The sequence below is a fragment of the Carassius carassius genome, chromosome 50, assembly GCF_963082965.1.
Source record: "Carassius carassius chromosome 50, fCarCar2.1, whole genome shotgun sequence".
In the NCBI taxonomy this organism is placed as follows: Eukaryota; Metazoa; Chordata; class Actinopteri; order Cypriniformes; family Cyprinidae; genus Carassius; species Carassius carassius.
Genome location: NC_081804.1, coordinates 17,013,936 through 17,029,674, shown reverse-complemented (window position 1 = coordinate 17,029,674; position 15,739 = coordinate 17,013,936). Strand labels below are relative to the sequence as shown.

The window sequence follows — 15,739 nt, the reverse complement described above, 5'->3', positions numbered from 1 at the left end:
CACTTTAGGCACTTAACCTTTTCTAGGCTTCAAGGTGAGTCTGCAATCACCTGGCCCAAATTCAATAAACGTGTCATCTATTGACAGTGTGTGCATGTCCCCAACTTAACAGACGCCAACATGTGCAGGAGCGCTGTCTTGAAGGAGAGTACTCGCAAGTTTGCCGATTACATGGGCTCAAATGGGGGTTCCGTGAGAGCTTCAAGTACAAGCGGCAAGTCCCAAGTGGGTAGGGTGGAAGGGCAGGAAGGGTTCAGCTGTCTTTCTTCTTTTAAAAATCATACATGATCAGGTAATTTCTGCCAATTGAGTGATTATTGACGTGTACATGAAAGGCTGTTATAGCGGCCACATACACTTTCAATGGCTCTTGAAGAAAAGCAAGAATTATTGGTATTGGACAGTTATATGGGTCTTCGCCCCGTGATAAGCACCAAATTGTGAAAACTCTCCATTTATGCACGTAAAGACATCTCGTGGAAGGATCCCTAGCCTCAGAGATAGTGTTCAACATCCGCTGAGGAAGTGCATCTGTTACTGGCAAGCCCTGTTGAGCAGCCAGACATGAAGGCTACTTGACTCTGGATTTGGTTGCCATATTGTTCCTTGTGCAGAGAGAGGAGGTCTCTCTTCAGTGGAACAGTCCATGGGGGGTTGCCAGCATCTCCACTAGTTCGGGGAACCATGGATGGTTGGGCCATTTTGGTGCCACTAACAGAACAGATTCCCTCTCCTCTCTGATTTTGCAAAGCACATGAGTCAGAAGTTTAAATGGATGAAAGGCATACTTGCGTACTTTCGGCATGCTGTTAGCTAGTGCATCCACTCCCATGGGAGACTGTGTCAGTGAATAAAACACTCCAAATAGTATAGACTGTCAAAGGGTGTAATCTCCGCTCTCCATGGATCACACCTCCCCGCGATAGTACAACCCGAATTCCGGAAAAGTTGGGACGTTTTTTAAATTTTAATAAAATGAAAACTAAAGGAATTTCAAATCACATGAGCCAATATTTTATTCACAATAGAACATAGATAATGTAGCAAATGTTTAAACTGAGAAATTTTACACTTTTATCCACTTAATTAGCTCATTTAAAATTTAATGTCTGCTACAGGTCTCAAAAAAGTTGGCACGGGGGCAACAAATGGCTAAAAAAGCAAGCAGTTTTGAAAAGATTCAGCTGGGAGAACATCTAGTGATTAATTAAGTTAATTGATATCAGGTCTGTAACATGATTAGCTATAAAAGCTTTGTCTTAGAGAAGCAGAGTCTCTCAGAGGTAAAGATGGGCAGAGGCTCTCCAATCTGTGAAAGACTGCGTAAAAAAATTGTGGAAAACTTTAAAAACAATGTTCCTCAACGTCAAATTGCAAAGGCTTTGCAAATCTCATCATCTACAGTGCATAACATCATCAAAAGATTCAGAGAAACTGGAGAAATCTCTGTGCGTAAGGGACAAGGCCGGAGACCTTTATTGGATGCCCGTGGTCTTCGGGCTCTCAGACGACACTGCATCACTCATCGGCATGATTGTGTCAGTGACATAACTAAATGGGCCCAGGAATACTTTCAGAAACCACTGTCGGTAAACACAATCCGCCGTGCCATCAGCAGATGCCAACTAAAGCTTTATCATGCAAAAAGGAAGCCATATGTGAACATGGTCCAGAAGCGCCGTCGTGTCCTGTGGGCCAAGGCTCATTTAAAATGGACTATTTCAAAGTGGAATAGTGTTTTATGGTCAGACGAGTCCAAATTTGACATTCTTGTTGGAAATCACGGACGCCGTGTCCTCCGGGCTAAAGAGGAGGGAGACCTTCCAGCATGTTATCAGTGTTCAGTTCAAAAGCCAGCATCTCTGATGGTATGGGGGTGCATAAGTGCATACGGTATGGGCAGCTTGCATGTTTTGGAAGGCTCTGTGAATGCTGAAAGGTATATAAAGGTTTTAGAGCAACATATGCTTCCCTCCAAACAACGTCTATTTCAGGGAAGGCCTTGTTTATTTCAGCAGGACAATGCAAAACCACATACTGCAGCTATAACAACAGCATGGCTTCGTCGTAGAAGAGTCCGGGTGCTAACCTGGCCTGCCTGCAGTCCAGATCTTTCACCTATAGAGAACATTTGGCGCATCATTAAACGAAAAATACGTCAAAGACGACCACGAACTCTTCAGCAGCTGGAAATCTATATAAGGCAAGAATGGGACCAAATTCCAACAGCAAAACTCCAGCAACTCATAGCCTCAATGCCCAGATGTCTTACACAAAAGGAGATGCTACACCATGGTAAACATGCCCCGTCCCACCTATTTTGAGACCTGTAGCAGAAATCAAAATTGAAATGAGCTCATTTTGTGCATAAAATTGTAAACTTTCTCAGTTTAAACATTTGCTATGTTATCTATGTTCTATTGTGAATAAAATATTGGCTCATGTGATTTGAAAGTCTTTTAGTTTTCATTTTATTAAAATTTAAAACACGTCCCAACTTTTCCGGAATTCGGGTTGTAAGTCTGCGCTGTGATTCATGCGTCCGTGGACATGCACTGCCTGGATGGAGTGGAGGTGTTGATGTGCCCACAGAGGAAGGTCTCTCGCCAGCCACAGCACCGGCTGCAAGCTCACGCCTCCTTGGTGATTTATAAACACTAGCTCTGACATGTTGTCCGTCCTGATGAGAACATGATGATGGAGAATATCCGTGAGAAAGCACTTGAGCACTAGGTGTACAGCACGGAGCTCCAGACAGTTTATGTGCTACAACTTCTCAGTTTCTGACCACTTCTCGAAGGCTGGTCCGTCATCGCATATGGCTCCCCAACTCGTGCTCGATGCATCTTTCATCTTTCTCCTGATCACTTGGCCAATAAGAACACCCTGGCGATACAGGGACTTATCGTGCCAAGGGGTCAGCGCTTTGAAGCAGTCGTGCGATACTCGTACATCTAAGGTTCCCGTATGCCATGCGCAGACCATAACCGGCACGTGACTTTTCAGAGCTGAAGCTGTCGCATATGTAGGAGGCCTAATTTGCACACTTTTGAGGCAGCAGCCATCTGGCCAAGCATCCTTTGAAAGCATTTCAATGGGGAGAGTGTCGTAGCTTGAAGACTGCAAGAGAGCGGATCAATTTTTGTGTGCACTCCTCCGACAGACGCACTCCCATAGGGATTGAATTCTGCTCCACTCCTAAAAAAGACATGCTCTGGCTTGGTACCAGCATGCTCTTTTGCATATTCACAGTCAGCCCTATGCTCTGAACACGAGCGAGAAGTCTGAACTTGTTGCTGAGCAGCGCACTCTCTGATTGTGCTAAGACTAGCCAATCGTCGAGATATTTCAGAATGCACATTTCGCTCTGCTTTAGAGGAGAGAAAGAAACATCCATGCACTTCGTAAACGTACGAGGGGCAAGGGATAAACCAAAGGGTAGGACCGTGAATTGATATGCTATCCCCTCAAATGTAAACCACAGGAAGTGCCTGTGGCAGGAGACTACCTGAATGTGGAAATAAACATCCTTTAAATCCATGGAGATAAACTAATCTCCCGGTCTGATGTAACAGAGGATTTGCTTTAGTGTAATAATTCTGAATGAGCGCTTGAAAATTGCGTGATTCAACAGTCTCAAATCCGAGATTGGGTGGAATCTGCCATCTTTCTTTGGCAACTGTAAAAGCGCTCTCGCGATCTGCAAGAGGCACAGTCTCTACAGCGCGTTTTGTGAGCAGTTTGTGCATTTCCTCTTGCAGAACAGAGGCATTCTGTTCCCATACAGTGGACATTAACACATGGGCCATTGAAACAGGGCGGTCTGCAGAAGAACTGAAGTGTGTAGCCATTATTTATTGATTTCAAAACCCACTCTGATCATCACCTGCCACGCTTCTGTGAATTGTGACAGCGGGCGAGGTGGGGCTACACACCATGACAGATAACTCGCCATTCGGGGGCAGGGAGTTCTAATACCACATGAGTGTGAGAGTGATTGATGGGGGAGAGGGGAGTGAGAGGAGGAAAAATGTCCTGATATCGAAGTGAGTTTTGCACTTTTTTGACTCTATTGCACGGCATAGTGGGACAGTCAAAACACAAACATTACAATCATTCTTGCCTCCCGCAACAGGTGGGGTGGATGGGTGGGGGGGTGGTTGGGTGGTGTGGTGTCGAACACACACAGCAAAGCAAGCAGACTTGTTCAGTGGCTTGTCTTCGGCACTGGGTGCAGCTTTCCCCCTCCGAGAGACAGCGTCAGGAACGCGGCTTTGATTCTGGAGCCGGTGGCCTACCATTTCTGTCAGGTCGGGGCCTCTGGTTCTTGGAGCCCTGACGGCGCTTTGGCCATGGCTGTCTTGGCCTCATCGCCGGCTCATGTTCACATGGAACTGCACCAGAAGAGGTGGAGCGGAGCGGGAACACGCAGGAGGGTTCTTGGGTTTTGGCAGGAAATGGCTAATGGCCTTAGACTGTTTCTGCATTTCAATTAAGTGCTCTGTTTAAGTCTCTAGCGCTGCTCCAGAGAGACCTGATGCTTTAACGGTTGCGTCCAGAAGAGCCGTCTTGTCTGAGTCTTTCAGTTCAGTCAGGGTAAGGCACAGATGACGATCCAGCACTACAAGATAACCCATGTAGCGGCCGATCACACAAGCTGTAACATTCGTCATTCTGAGGGCAAGAGCCGTTGTATGTTGGAGCTCTTTAAAGACTTAATGGTCCGGGCAACCCTCATCCAGAGACCTGAGAAGTTTGGCCTGATACACCTGGAGTATTGCCATGACATGCAGTGCTGAAAAAAAATTGGCCTACAGTACTGTGCAAAAGTCTTAGGCACATTAATATTTTCACCCCAAAAAAGGGTTTTAAGCCAGTTATTTATATATTTTGCTGTAGTAATGATTTTTTTAAATTCTGTCTAACATACACACTCAAAATTAAAATGCAAACACTCTAACTGTCATTTATTCGTTCAATCATTCATTCATTCATTCAAACATTAATTAATTAATTAAATATTTCATCCTTCCATTCATTCATTCTTTTGTGTAATTTTGAACATAAAAAAAACTTCAACTATATAAAAACACCGTGAAACATTTGTGAAAATTAAATGTGATCTAGGAACTTTTATACAGTGCTCTGTTCATTTGCTGCGAGGCCCCCTCAAGCATGCACCCCCCAATACTCCTGGTCTCCTCATTCCTTGCTCCGTGTTCATATGTATATATATACAGTGTTGGAAAGGTTACTTTGGAAATGTAATAGGTTACAGATTACAAGTTACCCTGTTTAAAATGTAATAGTAGTGTAACTTTTTCAATTACTTTATTAAAGTAATGTAACTAATTACTTTTGAGTACTTTTTGATTACTTTTCTAAATTTGTGAAAATTAAAGAATAATAAATAAAAACATATACATCAACTCAAATACAGTTATCTAATAAGCATGTGTCGTATTCTGTGTAATAAACTCCTGAAACATTGGTGTTTTTTTTAAACTGCTGTCTCTTTGTATATGATATGATGATAGTTTTCTCAAAATAAGTAAAATGCACATAAAGTGACACAGAACAGTTCTAGAAATTATGTTTATGTGTTCGTGTACTCCTATATTGAGGCTGCAGAGGTTGAAAACACTGTGAGCTTCAGTAGGCCTATGTGTAGTAAATGAAACCATGTCTTTGCCATTAATTTACAGGAGGGGCGGACTGGGAAAACAATTCAGACTGGAAAATTCAAACTCATACAAACAAATTCATGGAAAAAACTATTTTTGGTATGGACCTGAGATAAAAAAAAAGGTTTAAATATTTAATTTGGGGACATGCTAAATAATTAAAAGTTCTCTCCTGAACTGCACCTTCACTTCCATTTTTCTCTCCAGTCTCTTTATTTTGCCCTGTTATCCATCTCTCTCATGACTTTAATACTCAAGATTGAACAAAATTATACTTTACAATACAATACTCTACAATACTACAATATCTTTATAGAAAAATCCTAATACTGTACACGAGTCATGTTTTTCCCTTACAAAAATTGACCATGCTTTTTTTAGCCTATAGACAATAACCTTGTTTTGTTTTTTTGCAAATGGATTTGTATTTATTTTTAAATAACTCAGTTTGTAAAATCATTTTAATTTTTTGGTTACCACAGTTAAACAGTAGTAACTATTTTCTCTGGATTTATAGTAATATATTAAAACGTTAATTTTCGTAAGGGTTGTGTTGTTGTCTGTCCGTAGCTCCCCCTAAACCTATAAAAAAAATCTGATTGTTTTTCAGCTAAATTACTACTGTAACATTACAACAGATAATAATGATGTCCTTTATATAGTATTTTGAGTGATGACTGATGAGCAACGTGCTGCTGCTTGATTAAATAAATAAAAAAAACAAAGACAAAAAAGCATCTTTACAGATGAAACTGACCTGAAACCCTGAACACTAGTTCTGCTTCTCTGCTCCAGCAGTCCACTTCATTCTCTCTCTCTCTCTCTCTCTCTCTCTCTCTCTCTCTCTCTCTCTCTCTCGCATTGATTACTCGGAGTCTGATCCAGACTGAACCGTTTGGCGGAGGCGCGGAGAGCGCGCGAGCAGGGACGGACTGGGACTAAAAAACGGCCCTGGACTTTGACTAGGCCCGGCCCCGCCAAAGCAATCGGCGCGCGTAAACTCGACAACAACAACAATAACGCCTGGCATGAGTGTTACAAGTCTTCAATTGTGGCTCATGATACTATACCATCCAAATTATAGCAATAGCACTGATGTTGACTAGATGTTGAGCTGGAGTGGGTGTCTTTCTCTGCTCTTGGTCTAAGCTCAACCTGAATAAACAAACGATGGAATGGATTTAAAAAAAAAACAGGTTTTATTCCAAGATATCATGGAATAGTTTATATAATATGTTGTTATAACAGCATATTATACAATCTATTTCATGCTGTCTTAAAATGAATTTATTACTTAATAATCTTAATTTATGCAGTAATTAATCTTACTGCACGGATAATAATAACACATCTAAATGAAAATACACCATTACAAATGTAACATCTGTATTCAAAATCTTCAAAGTTTGTAAGTATTGTAATGTTACCAACATTTTTAAAAACACAAAATTTTTAAAAGCACAACATATTTCTTAATATTAGCTACTGCATGTTACATTTTACAGCTAAAATGTTGAAGTTTAGCTGTTTTAACTACTGTAATCATTAAAAATGTAGCAACCTGAATATCACTTCCTAACATCATCCCTAGCAAGTAACTCTCTTTCTCCTCTCATGTTCCATACTTGGATCTGGATCTGCCTGTGGAACCAGCTCATCTTTCTGTCCCTCATCATCACTGATGGCATGTTGCTGCATAGTTGTGGCTCACTTCTTCACTGCTGCTGATATTATATTATATATAGGTGCTGCTGCTGGAAAATATTGCTATATATTTCAGTTAGTTTGGGACATTTAGCGGCTTCAGTATCTAAATTCCGCATTTTTTATCTCTCGCCTTCTCAGCCGCGCCCTTTTCTTTTTCCGTTTTTTACACACGGTCGCGTTATGCATATTGTTTGTTTGTTTCTATGCTTCTTCTATCTAACGTTAACGTCTTTGCTGTTGGTTTCTTCCTACTCTTCCACTTCTTTTTCTCCTTACTTGGCGGCCACGGCCAGTGCAGCTGGCATCCAACTTAAAGGCGCATTGCTGCCACCTACAGTACTGGAGTGTAAAACAGATTAGTGGAGGGAAAAAACGGTGATGACTGCATGCTTGGCGGGTGGTGTGCAGACCCGCCGGCCGTCCTGGAGTACCGGCCGTTCTGTGATTCTCCAGATCACAAAGATGGCCAGTCCGTCCCTGCGCGCGAGTCATGACTAACACTTCATGACTTATTAGAGATTTAATTATCAAATGGCGGATTCGCAAATGATCGCTTTACATTTGGCAGGCAATTATACAATAATGATATTAAAATAGCGGGCAAAATCGGCTGCCAGGCCACCGGGAATTGTCCCGGTTCTCCCGGTGTCCAGTCCGCGCCTGATTTCCACAGACACGCAGAACGTGCAGGAGTCATATATTGCATTTTTGGGGCTTAATATTCACAGACACTAGTCCATGTCATGTTTTGATTCAAGTGTACTGACCTCATTTTGATTTAGTCATCCAAAAGGTGGCATATTCCGTCCGCATTTCGTTTTTATGACTGGATTCTATACCCAGACTGTATTTCCGCATCCCGGAAATTATTAGGGGGGTATGTCTCAGAATAGTCAGTCCAATTTGGGAAAGATATCAGTTAAATCTGTATGTGGATGTGTGTAAATATTCAAATGTAATCCACTTTGTAATCGTTCAAAATTTCATAAGTAACTGTAATTTAATTACTCATTTTTTCTTAGTAACTGTAACTAATTACAGTTACATTAATTTTGTAATTAAATTACGTAACGCCGTTACATGTAACTAGTTACTCCCCAACACTGTATATATATATATATATATATATATATATATATATATATATATATATGTATATATATATATATATATACACACACACACACACACACACACACACACACACACATATATATATATATATATATATATATATATATATATATATATATATATATATATGTATATTATTTCTGACAGACATCTGTAGAAGATCTTCTTACAATTGTTACATGGGTTTATGCATATAAGAGAGTGGTCTAATAAATCTTATAAACACATACAGTGCTTCAAAGATTTATTAGACTGTATTTATTAACTGCAATTGGGCATCTGAATAATAATAATAATAATAACATGCTTTACTATTTTTTTTCTGGTTTTCTTGTAAAACAGTAAATGCAAAATTCTTTTTGATAACAATTCTTATGTGCACAAAGCTTACATTGGGTGGTGGTCTAATAAATATGTTAAGCACTGTGTGTTGCTCTCATAGAGTGAAAAATCCTCTCGATTGCCCTCTGGAGAAGAAAAGAAGAAGATGAGCTGTTCATTCCCACACTGAAAACAGACAGAAGCCACAGAGAAAGTGAACGAAAAAAAAAACCTAAACAATGGTGTTTAAGAAAAATAACTGTATACTGAATGTAAATCACCTTAAATGTAAAATATATTGTATAATAATAATAATAATAATAATACAAATGGTGGAGATTTTACATAGTTTTAGCACAAAGAAGGCCTAGCTAATTCAAGGTTTTTTTTTTTTCAATAAGTATGAGGATTCAAGATGTATTGTAAACAAATGCTGTGAGGGCACTTCAGAAATGATTTCCAGAGCACCTGTGTCCTAACTTGGATTTTCCCAGCTGTAAAGGGCAGAACAAATTTTCCAGCCACATGTTCGACTCAGAGTTAATCATCAGCAGAAACTTCAGTGCACTCAAACTGAACAGCTCATCTGTTTCATTTAGCTTATTACCAGTTATAATTCACATTTGAAATGTTACAGAAAGGCTTTTATCTGGTTTGGCTTCTGTTATTATTTGGGTTGAGCAACAGTGGAGCGCTGAAGGACCCTCATCCAGAGCTTTCTGATCAGGAGCTTTTCTGGGGAGCCGATCAGTATGACTTTTCCATCATGCTGCGTGCTGGAGACCTCCAGTGCTACTGGCACTTTGCTCACTTCGGCGAGCACTTCTACTTAAACTTCATGGTAAAACAACTTTCTCCATGTAAATATTAGTATGGTCTTGAATCCTTTGAATGTTGTAGCTCACTGTGTATTTGTTCAGGTCCAGCTGGTGACCGGTGTGGCTCTGGACCGACATCTCTCTGTGACTGTTAATGCTCCGAGCGGTTTAATAGTCGGCAAAGTTGACGATGCAAGTGGTCAGATTGCTTTCAGTGTTAAGGAGACTGGTGAGAATCTCCTTGATAAGAGTTTTATATCTGCTGCTAGGTTATGAACAAGTTCATATGGATCATGCAGTGAATGGCAGACACAGAATATTTCACCTCAAAACTAAAAAATTATGTTGTTCTGTTTTGTATACTGTTATTTGAAACATTAAGAGGAAAATGACACAAAATATATTTTAAGTGCAAAATTGATTTTCAAATATTTAAACATAGCAAAGCTATCCAAAGTGCAGAACAATACAGACAATAAAACAACAATGAAGAGAAAATGCTGAGGAGAAAAGATAAATTTTCAACCTTGATTTAAAATTGTAATGGAAGGTGCAAGGCAGCAGTCTAGAGGCAATTGGTTCCACAGATGGGGGGCAGTGACTGAAAAGGCTCTGTCACCCATAGTTTTCAAATGGGAATGAGGGACATATAAAATAGTCCTGTCAGCGGATATTAAGTCTGGTAGATGGCAAAGGGATAATAAGATCTATGATGGAGCTTGATTGTTAAGAGCTTTAAAAACAAAGAGAATCTTAAACTGAACTCTAAAATGGACCGGAAGCCAGGGAAGTGAATCTAAAATTGAAGTAACAGTGATATTTCTTTGCCCCAGTAAGCAGCCTTGGAGCTGCATTTTGTACCGACTGGAGGCGAGAAAGTGATGACTGAGGAAAACTGAGTACAGTGAATTACAGTAATCTGAACGTGAGGTAATAAAAGTATGAATAACCTTCTCCAAATCCTGAATTGACAAAAATGATTTAAGTTTGGAGATGACCCGTAATTGATAAAAACTGTTCCTAATGACAGAATTAATTTGTTTAATGATGACGCCCAGGTTTCTAACCTGTGTGGAAATGTAGGGGAAATGATTGCCCAGCTCCTTAATAATATCCATTGTCATTTTTGGGGACAAAAAACTAAAATTTCTGTTTTGTTCTCATTGAGTTGGAGAAAGATATTTGATAACCACTTTTTGATATCTGAGATACAGTCCAGAAATGGTTGAATGCAATCACCAGCTTTTAGCGGGAGGTACAACTGTATATCATCAGCATATAAATGTAAAGAAACATTTTGCTTCCTGATAATATCCCCCAAAGGGCGCATATATAAGTTAAAAAGAAGAGGTCCCAGAATAGAGCCCTGATGTAATTAGGCCAGATGATGAGGAAAACTTAACTAGTTCTAGAGAAAAAGACCTATCTTTGAGATATGAGCTGAATCATCATAAGGCTGTGCCCCTGATACCAATCAGATGTTCTAAATAGCAAATAAGAACATTATGATCCACGGTATCAAAGGCAGCTGTAAGTTCCAGTAGAATCAATACCGCATTTTTCAGGCATCAACTGAAACCAAAATATCATTGAACATTTTGAGCAAAGTAGACTCTGTACTGTGATACGTAGTGAAACCAGATTGAAAAGTTTCTAATAAATAAATTGTATTTAAGAACTTTTTCCAAAAGCTTTGACAGAAATGATATGTTTGAGACAGGTCGAGAATTGTTAAAGCAACTTTTATCCAAATCTTATTTCTAAAGCAAAGGCTGAACAACCGCATGTTTAAAGCAGTTCGGACCCACACCAATGTCCAAAGATGAGTTAATCAACACTTGAACACTGGGGCCAAATTACTGGAAAAGCTGCTTTTATGATCTCAGAATGAACAACATCCAGTGAGGAGTTAGTAGACTTCATAAATAAACAAACACAAACAAACAATTGATCATCTTTTTTTTTGTGCAGGTTTTTATCAGATGTGCTTCAGTAATTTCCACAATCGCTTCGGGAGCATGCAGGTTTTCCTGAACTTTGGTGTGTATTATGAGGGACAAAAGGAAGAAGAGAAGAAAAAGAAAGAAGAGGATATAAAACAGATAAATAGTACACTGTCCTTCATCGAGGTAATAAACAATGACATCCAGCAGCAACAAGCACATCCTTACCAAAATGTTACTTCCTATTAATTATCATAACCTCCTCACTCATATATTTTAATTATCATATTTATTTCTTTAAGGAAATCTATCTGATTAGTATTAAATTATTTTATTTCATTTCAGATCATTATTCTTCCCCCTGCAGAGCCAACTGAATAAAATTACATTGAAAATGTTTATTTTGACATAGTAAGTCCTTGAATGTCATTCACTTTTCTCAAATCTTTATGTAGGAAAGCAGCAGCAGGCTGCAGAGGTTTGTCTTCCACATGTGGCGTCATTATAACTACGAGCGAATGAGACGTGGCACCGATTTCTACCTGCTTCAGTCCAACTCCACTTATGTGAACATCTGGTCTGCTGTCCAGAGTCTGCTCATCATCACAGCTGGATACCTGCAGCTCTACTGCCTCAAGAGACTCTTCAACACCAAACCAGCAGATGGAGATAAACCCCGCTGTTAACATCGACACTATACCAGTAGAGGGAGACAAACCCCGCAGTGAACATCAACACTACACCAGCAGAGGGAGACAAACCCACTGTTAACATCAACACTACACCAGCAGAGGGAGACAAACCCCGCCTTTAACATCAACACTACACCAGCAGAGGGAGACAAACCCCGCTGTTAACAATGACACTACACCAGCAGAGGGTGACAAACCCCGCTGTTAACATCGACACTATACCAGCAGAGGGAGACAAACCCTGCTGTTAACATCAACACTACATCAGCAGAGGGAGACAAACCCCGCTGTTAACAACGACACTACACCAGCAGAGGGAGACAAACCCACTGTTAACATCAACACTACACCAGCAGAGGGAGACAAACCCCGCCGTTAACATCAACACTACACCAGCAGAGGGAGACAAACCCCGCTGTTAACAACGACACAACACCAGCAGAGGGTGACAAACCCCGCTGTTAACATCGACACTATACCAGCAGAGGGAGACAAACCCCGCTGTTAACAACGACACTACACCAGCAGAGGGAGACAAACCCCACTGTTAACATCGACACTACACCAGCAGAGGGAGACAAACCCACTGTTAACATCAACACTACACCAGCAGAGGGAGACAAACCCACTGTTAACATCAACACTACACCAGCAGAGGGAGACAAACCCCACTGTTAACATCAACATTACACTAGCAGAGGGAGACAAACCCCGCTGTTAACAACGACACCACACCAGCAGAGGGAGACAAACCCCAGTGTTAACATCAACACTACACCAGCAGAGGTAGACAAACCCACTGTTAACATCAACACTACACCAGCAGAGGGAGACAAACCCCGGTGTTAACATCGACACTACACCAGCAGAGGGAGGCAAACCCCGGTGTTAACATCAACACTACACCAGCAGAGGGACACAAACCCCGCTGTTAACATCGACACTACACCAGCAGAGGGAGACAAACCCCGCTGTTAACATCGACACTACACCACCAGAGGGAGACAAACCCCGCTGTTAACATCGACACTACACCAGCAGAGGGAGACAAACCCACTGTTAACATCAACACTACACCAGCAGAGGGAGACAAACCCCGCTGTTAACATCAACACTACACCAGCAGAGGGAGACAAACCCCGCTGTTAACAACGACACCACACCAGCAGAGGGAGACAAACCCCGCTGTTAACATCGACACTACACCAGCAGAGGGAGACAAACCCCGGTGTTAACATCAACACTACACCAGCAGAGGGAGACAAACCCCGGTGTTAACATCAACACTACACCAGCAGAGGGAGACAAACCCCGCCGTTAACATCGACACTACACCAGCAGAGGGAGACAAACCCCGGTGTTAACATCAACACTACACCAGCAGAGGGAGACAAACCCCGCCGTTAACATCAACACTACACCAGCAGAGGGAGACAAACCCCGGTGTTAACATCAACACTACACCAGCAGAGGGAGACAAACCCCGCTGTTAACATCGACACTACACCAGCAGAGGGAGACAAACCCCGCTGTTAACATCGACACTACACCAGCAGAGGGAGACAAACCCCGCTGTTAACATCAACACTACACCAGCAGAGGGAGACAAACCCCGGTGTTAACATCAACACTACACCAGCAGAGGGAGACAAACCCCAATGTTAACATCAACAGTACACCAGCAGAGGGAGACAAACCCCGCTGTTAACATCAACACTACACCAGCAGAGGGAGACAAACCCCGCTGTTAACATCGACACTACACCAGCAGAGGGAGACAAACCCGCTGTTAACATCGACACTACACCAGCAGAGGGAGACAAACCCCGCTGTTAACAACGACACTACACCAGCAGAGGGAGACAAACCCCGCTGTTAACAACGACACTACACCAGCAGAGGGAGACAAACCCCGGTCTTAACAACGACACTACACCAGCAGAGGGAGACAAACCCCGCTGTTAACAACGACACTACACCAGCGGAGGGAGACAAACCCTGCTGTTAACATCGACACTACACCAGCAGAGGAAGACAAACCCTACAAATGTTTTTGCTTTTCAAATGCTTCTTTGTTATGACTTGCAAAGTTAAAATATAAAATTCATTATATTAACTTACAATAAAATATCATATTAATTATTCTGACTATGACTGTGGTTTCATTTCCACTGAAAAAAAATCACCAATAAAGGACTGAAAAAAGTGGAAAACCTAAATATCACTAAATATCACTTGTGAGCAGAGTTTCTTTGAGTTAATTCCAATCAAGCTATAATTTTACTGAATTCTAAGAAATGTGAGAAAAAGTGAAAACTCCAAAACATCATTTTTACCACTGACTTTAAATCACAGAATGATTCTTAACACAATACAACATTTGAGATTTTCACTGTGATCCAAAGGAAGATCCAAAAAAGACTCACAAATCATTACAAGACTTCAACATTTTTGAGTGAATGAGACTGTTATAAGAAATAACAGAAAATAACATCCATCAGCAGCTGCAGTATCTCTCAGCTGTATCAGTGCAGTCACTGTGAGTCTGACTGACGGAGGTTTTTGTATGACTCTTTATCACTGTGTGAACACTGGACCACTGTGTGTACTCTGACAGTAATAATCTCCTGTATCTTCAGTCTGGACTCCACTGATGGTCAGAGTGAAATCACGTCCAGTATTTGCTGTTCCACTGCCACTGAATCTAGATGGAGTTCCTGACTGGAGGGTGTTTATATAATATATCAGGAGTTTAATAGCATCTCCAGGTTTCTGCTGATACCAGTATAAGTGAGTGCTGTATATTCCTACATCTATATGACACTCTATTGTAGCTGTTTGACCGAGCTGGACAGTTTTCACTTTAGGTTGAGTCAAAGTGACTCCTCTGGATGCTGAACAAGAGAAAATAAAGTCATTTTGTTTGTAAATCACCTTTTTATCAGAATATTGGAATATTGAAACTTGTCAAAACAACAATAGTTTATTATTCATATCAAAAAGTATCACACCTTGAATAAAAGCTGCAATGGTCCAGATGAGGATGACGATGTTGTTCATTGTTGTTTTGTCTTGTGTGATGATGAAGATTGTGTTCTGTTCTGCTCTCAGTCATGAAGTGTTAAACTCACAGCACTATAAACTCTCTCATGCAAAGTGTCTCTATGTAAATGATCTTCACACTCACAACAGACAGCTGTCAGTCTCAGAGCACAAATTAATTTCTTCATGCACATTCCTGTTCTACAAAACATTACATGCTTAATACTTTGTGATGAATATAAACTAGGAATACACTCTCTACAATGAATGTTTGATTAGTTTCCGAGTTGATAAAAGAACTAATAATATTAAAGATTATAAAAGCATATAGATTCATACATGTGAACCAGTTTGATGTGAGACTGAAACATTTTGCTGTCAATCCTTCAGTAAACTGA

At 40.7% G+C, this 15,739-nt stretch overlaps 1 protein-coding gene and 1 gene segment (V, D, J or C); one reads left to right on the top strand and one right to left on the bottom strand.

Annotated features, from left to right (window-relative positions):
- Nucleotides 1–9,356: 9,356 nt before the first annotated feature.
- On the top strand, nucleotides 9,357–12,364 carry tmed6 (transmembrane p24 trafficking protein 6). Its single transcript, XM_059546310.1, has 4 exons — nucleotides 9,357–9,687; nucleotides 9,767–9,893; nucleotides 11,636–11,793; nucleotides 12,063–12,364. The coding sequence occupies exons 1-4, from the start codon at nucleotides 9,475–9,477 to the stop codon at nucleotides 12,291–12,293; spliced, it is 729 nt and encodes a 242-aa protein (XP_059402293.1). The 5' UTR covers nucleotides 9,357–9,474; the 3' UTR covers nucleotides 12,294–12,364.
- Nucleotides 12,365–14,711: 2,347 nt separating this feature from the next.
- LOC132133710 (Ig kappa chain V region K16-167-like) lies at nucleotides 14,712–15,389 on the bottom strand. The segment is given in 2 exon segments: nucleotides 14,712–15,193; nucleotides 15,311–15,389. Coding segments are annotated over 2 exon segments (366 nt in total).
- Nucleotides 15,390–15,739: the final 350 nt, after the last annotated feature.

Coding starts and splice junctions, on each gene's coding strand:
- tmed6 (XM_059546310.1), top strand. CDS start 9,475: ATGTTACAGAAAGGCTTTTATCTGGTTTGGCTTCTGTTATTATTTGGG. Junction 9,688..9,766: donor ACTTCTACTTAAACTTCATG/GTAAAACAACTT, acceptor GTATTTGTTCAG/GTCCAGCTGGTGACCGGTGT. Junction 11,794..12,062: donor GTACACTGTCCTTCATCGAG/GTAATAAACAAT, acceptor ATCTTTATGTAG/GAAAGCAGCAGCAGGCTGCA.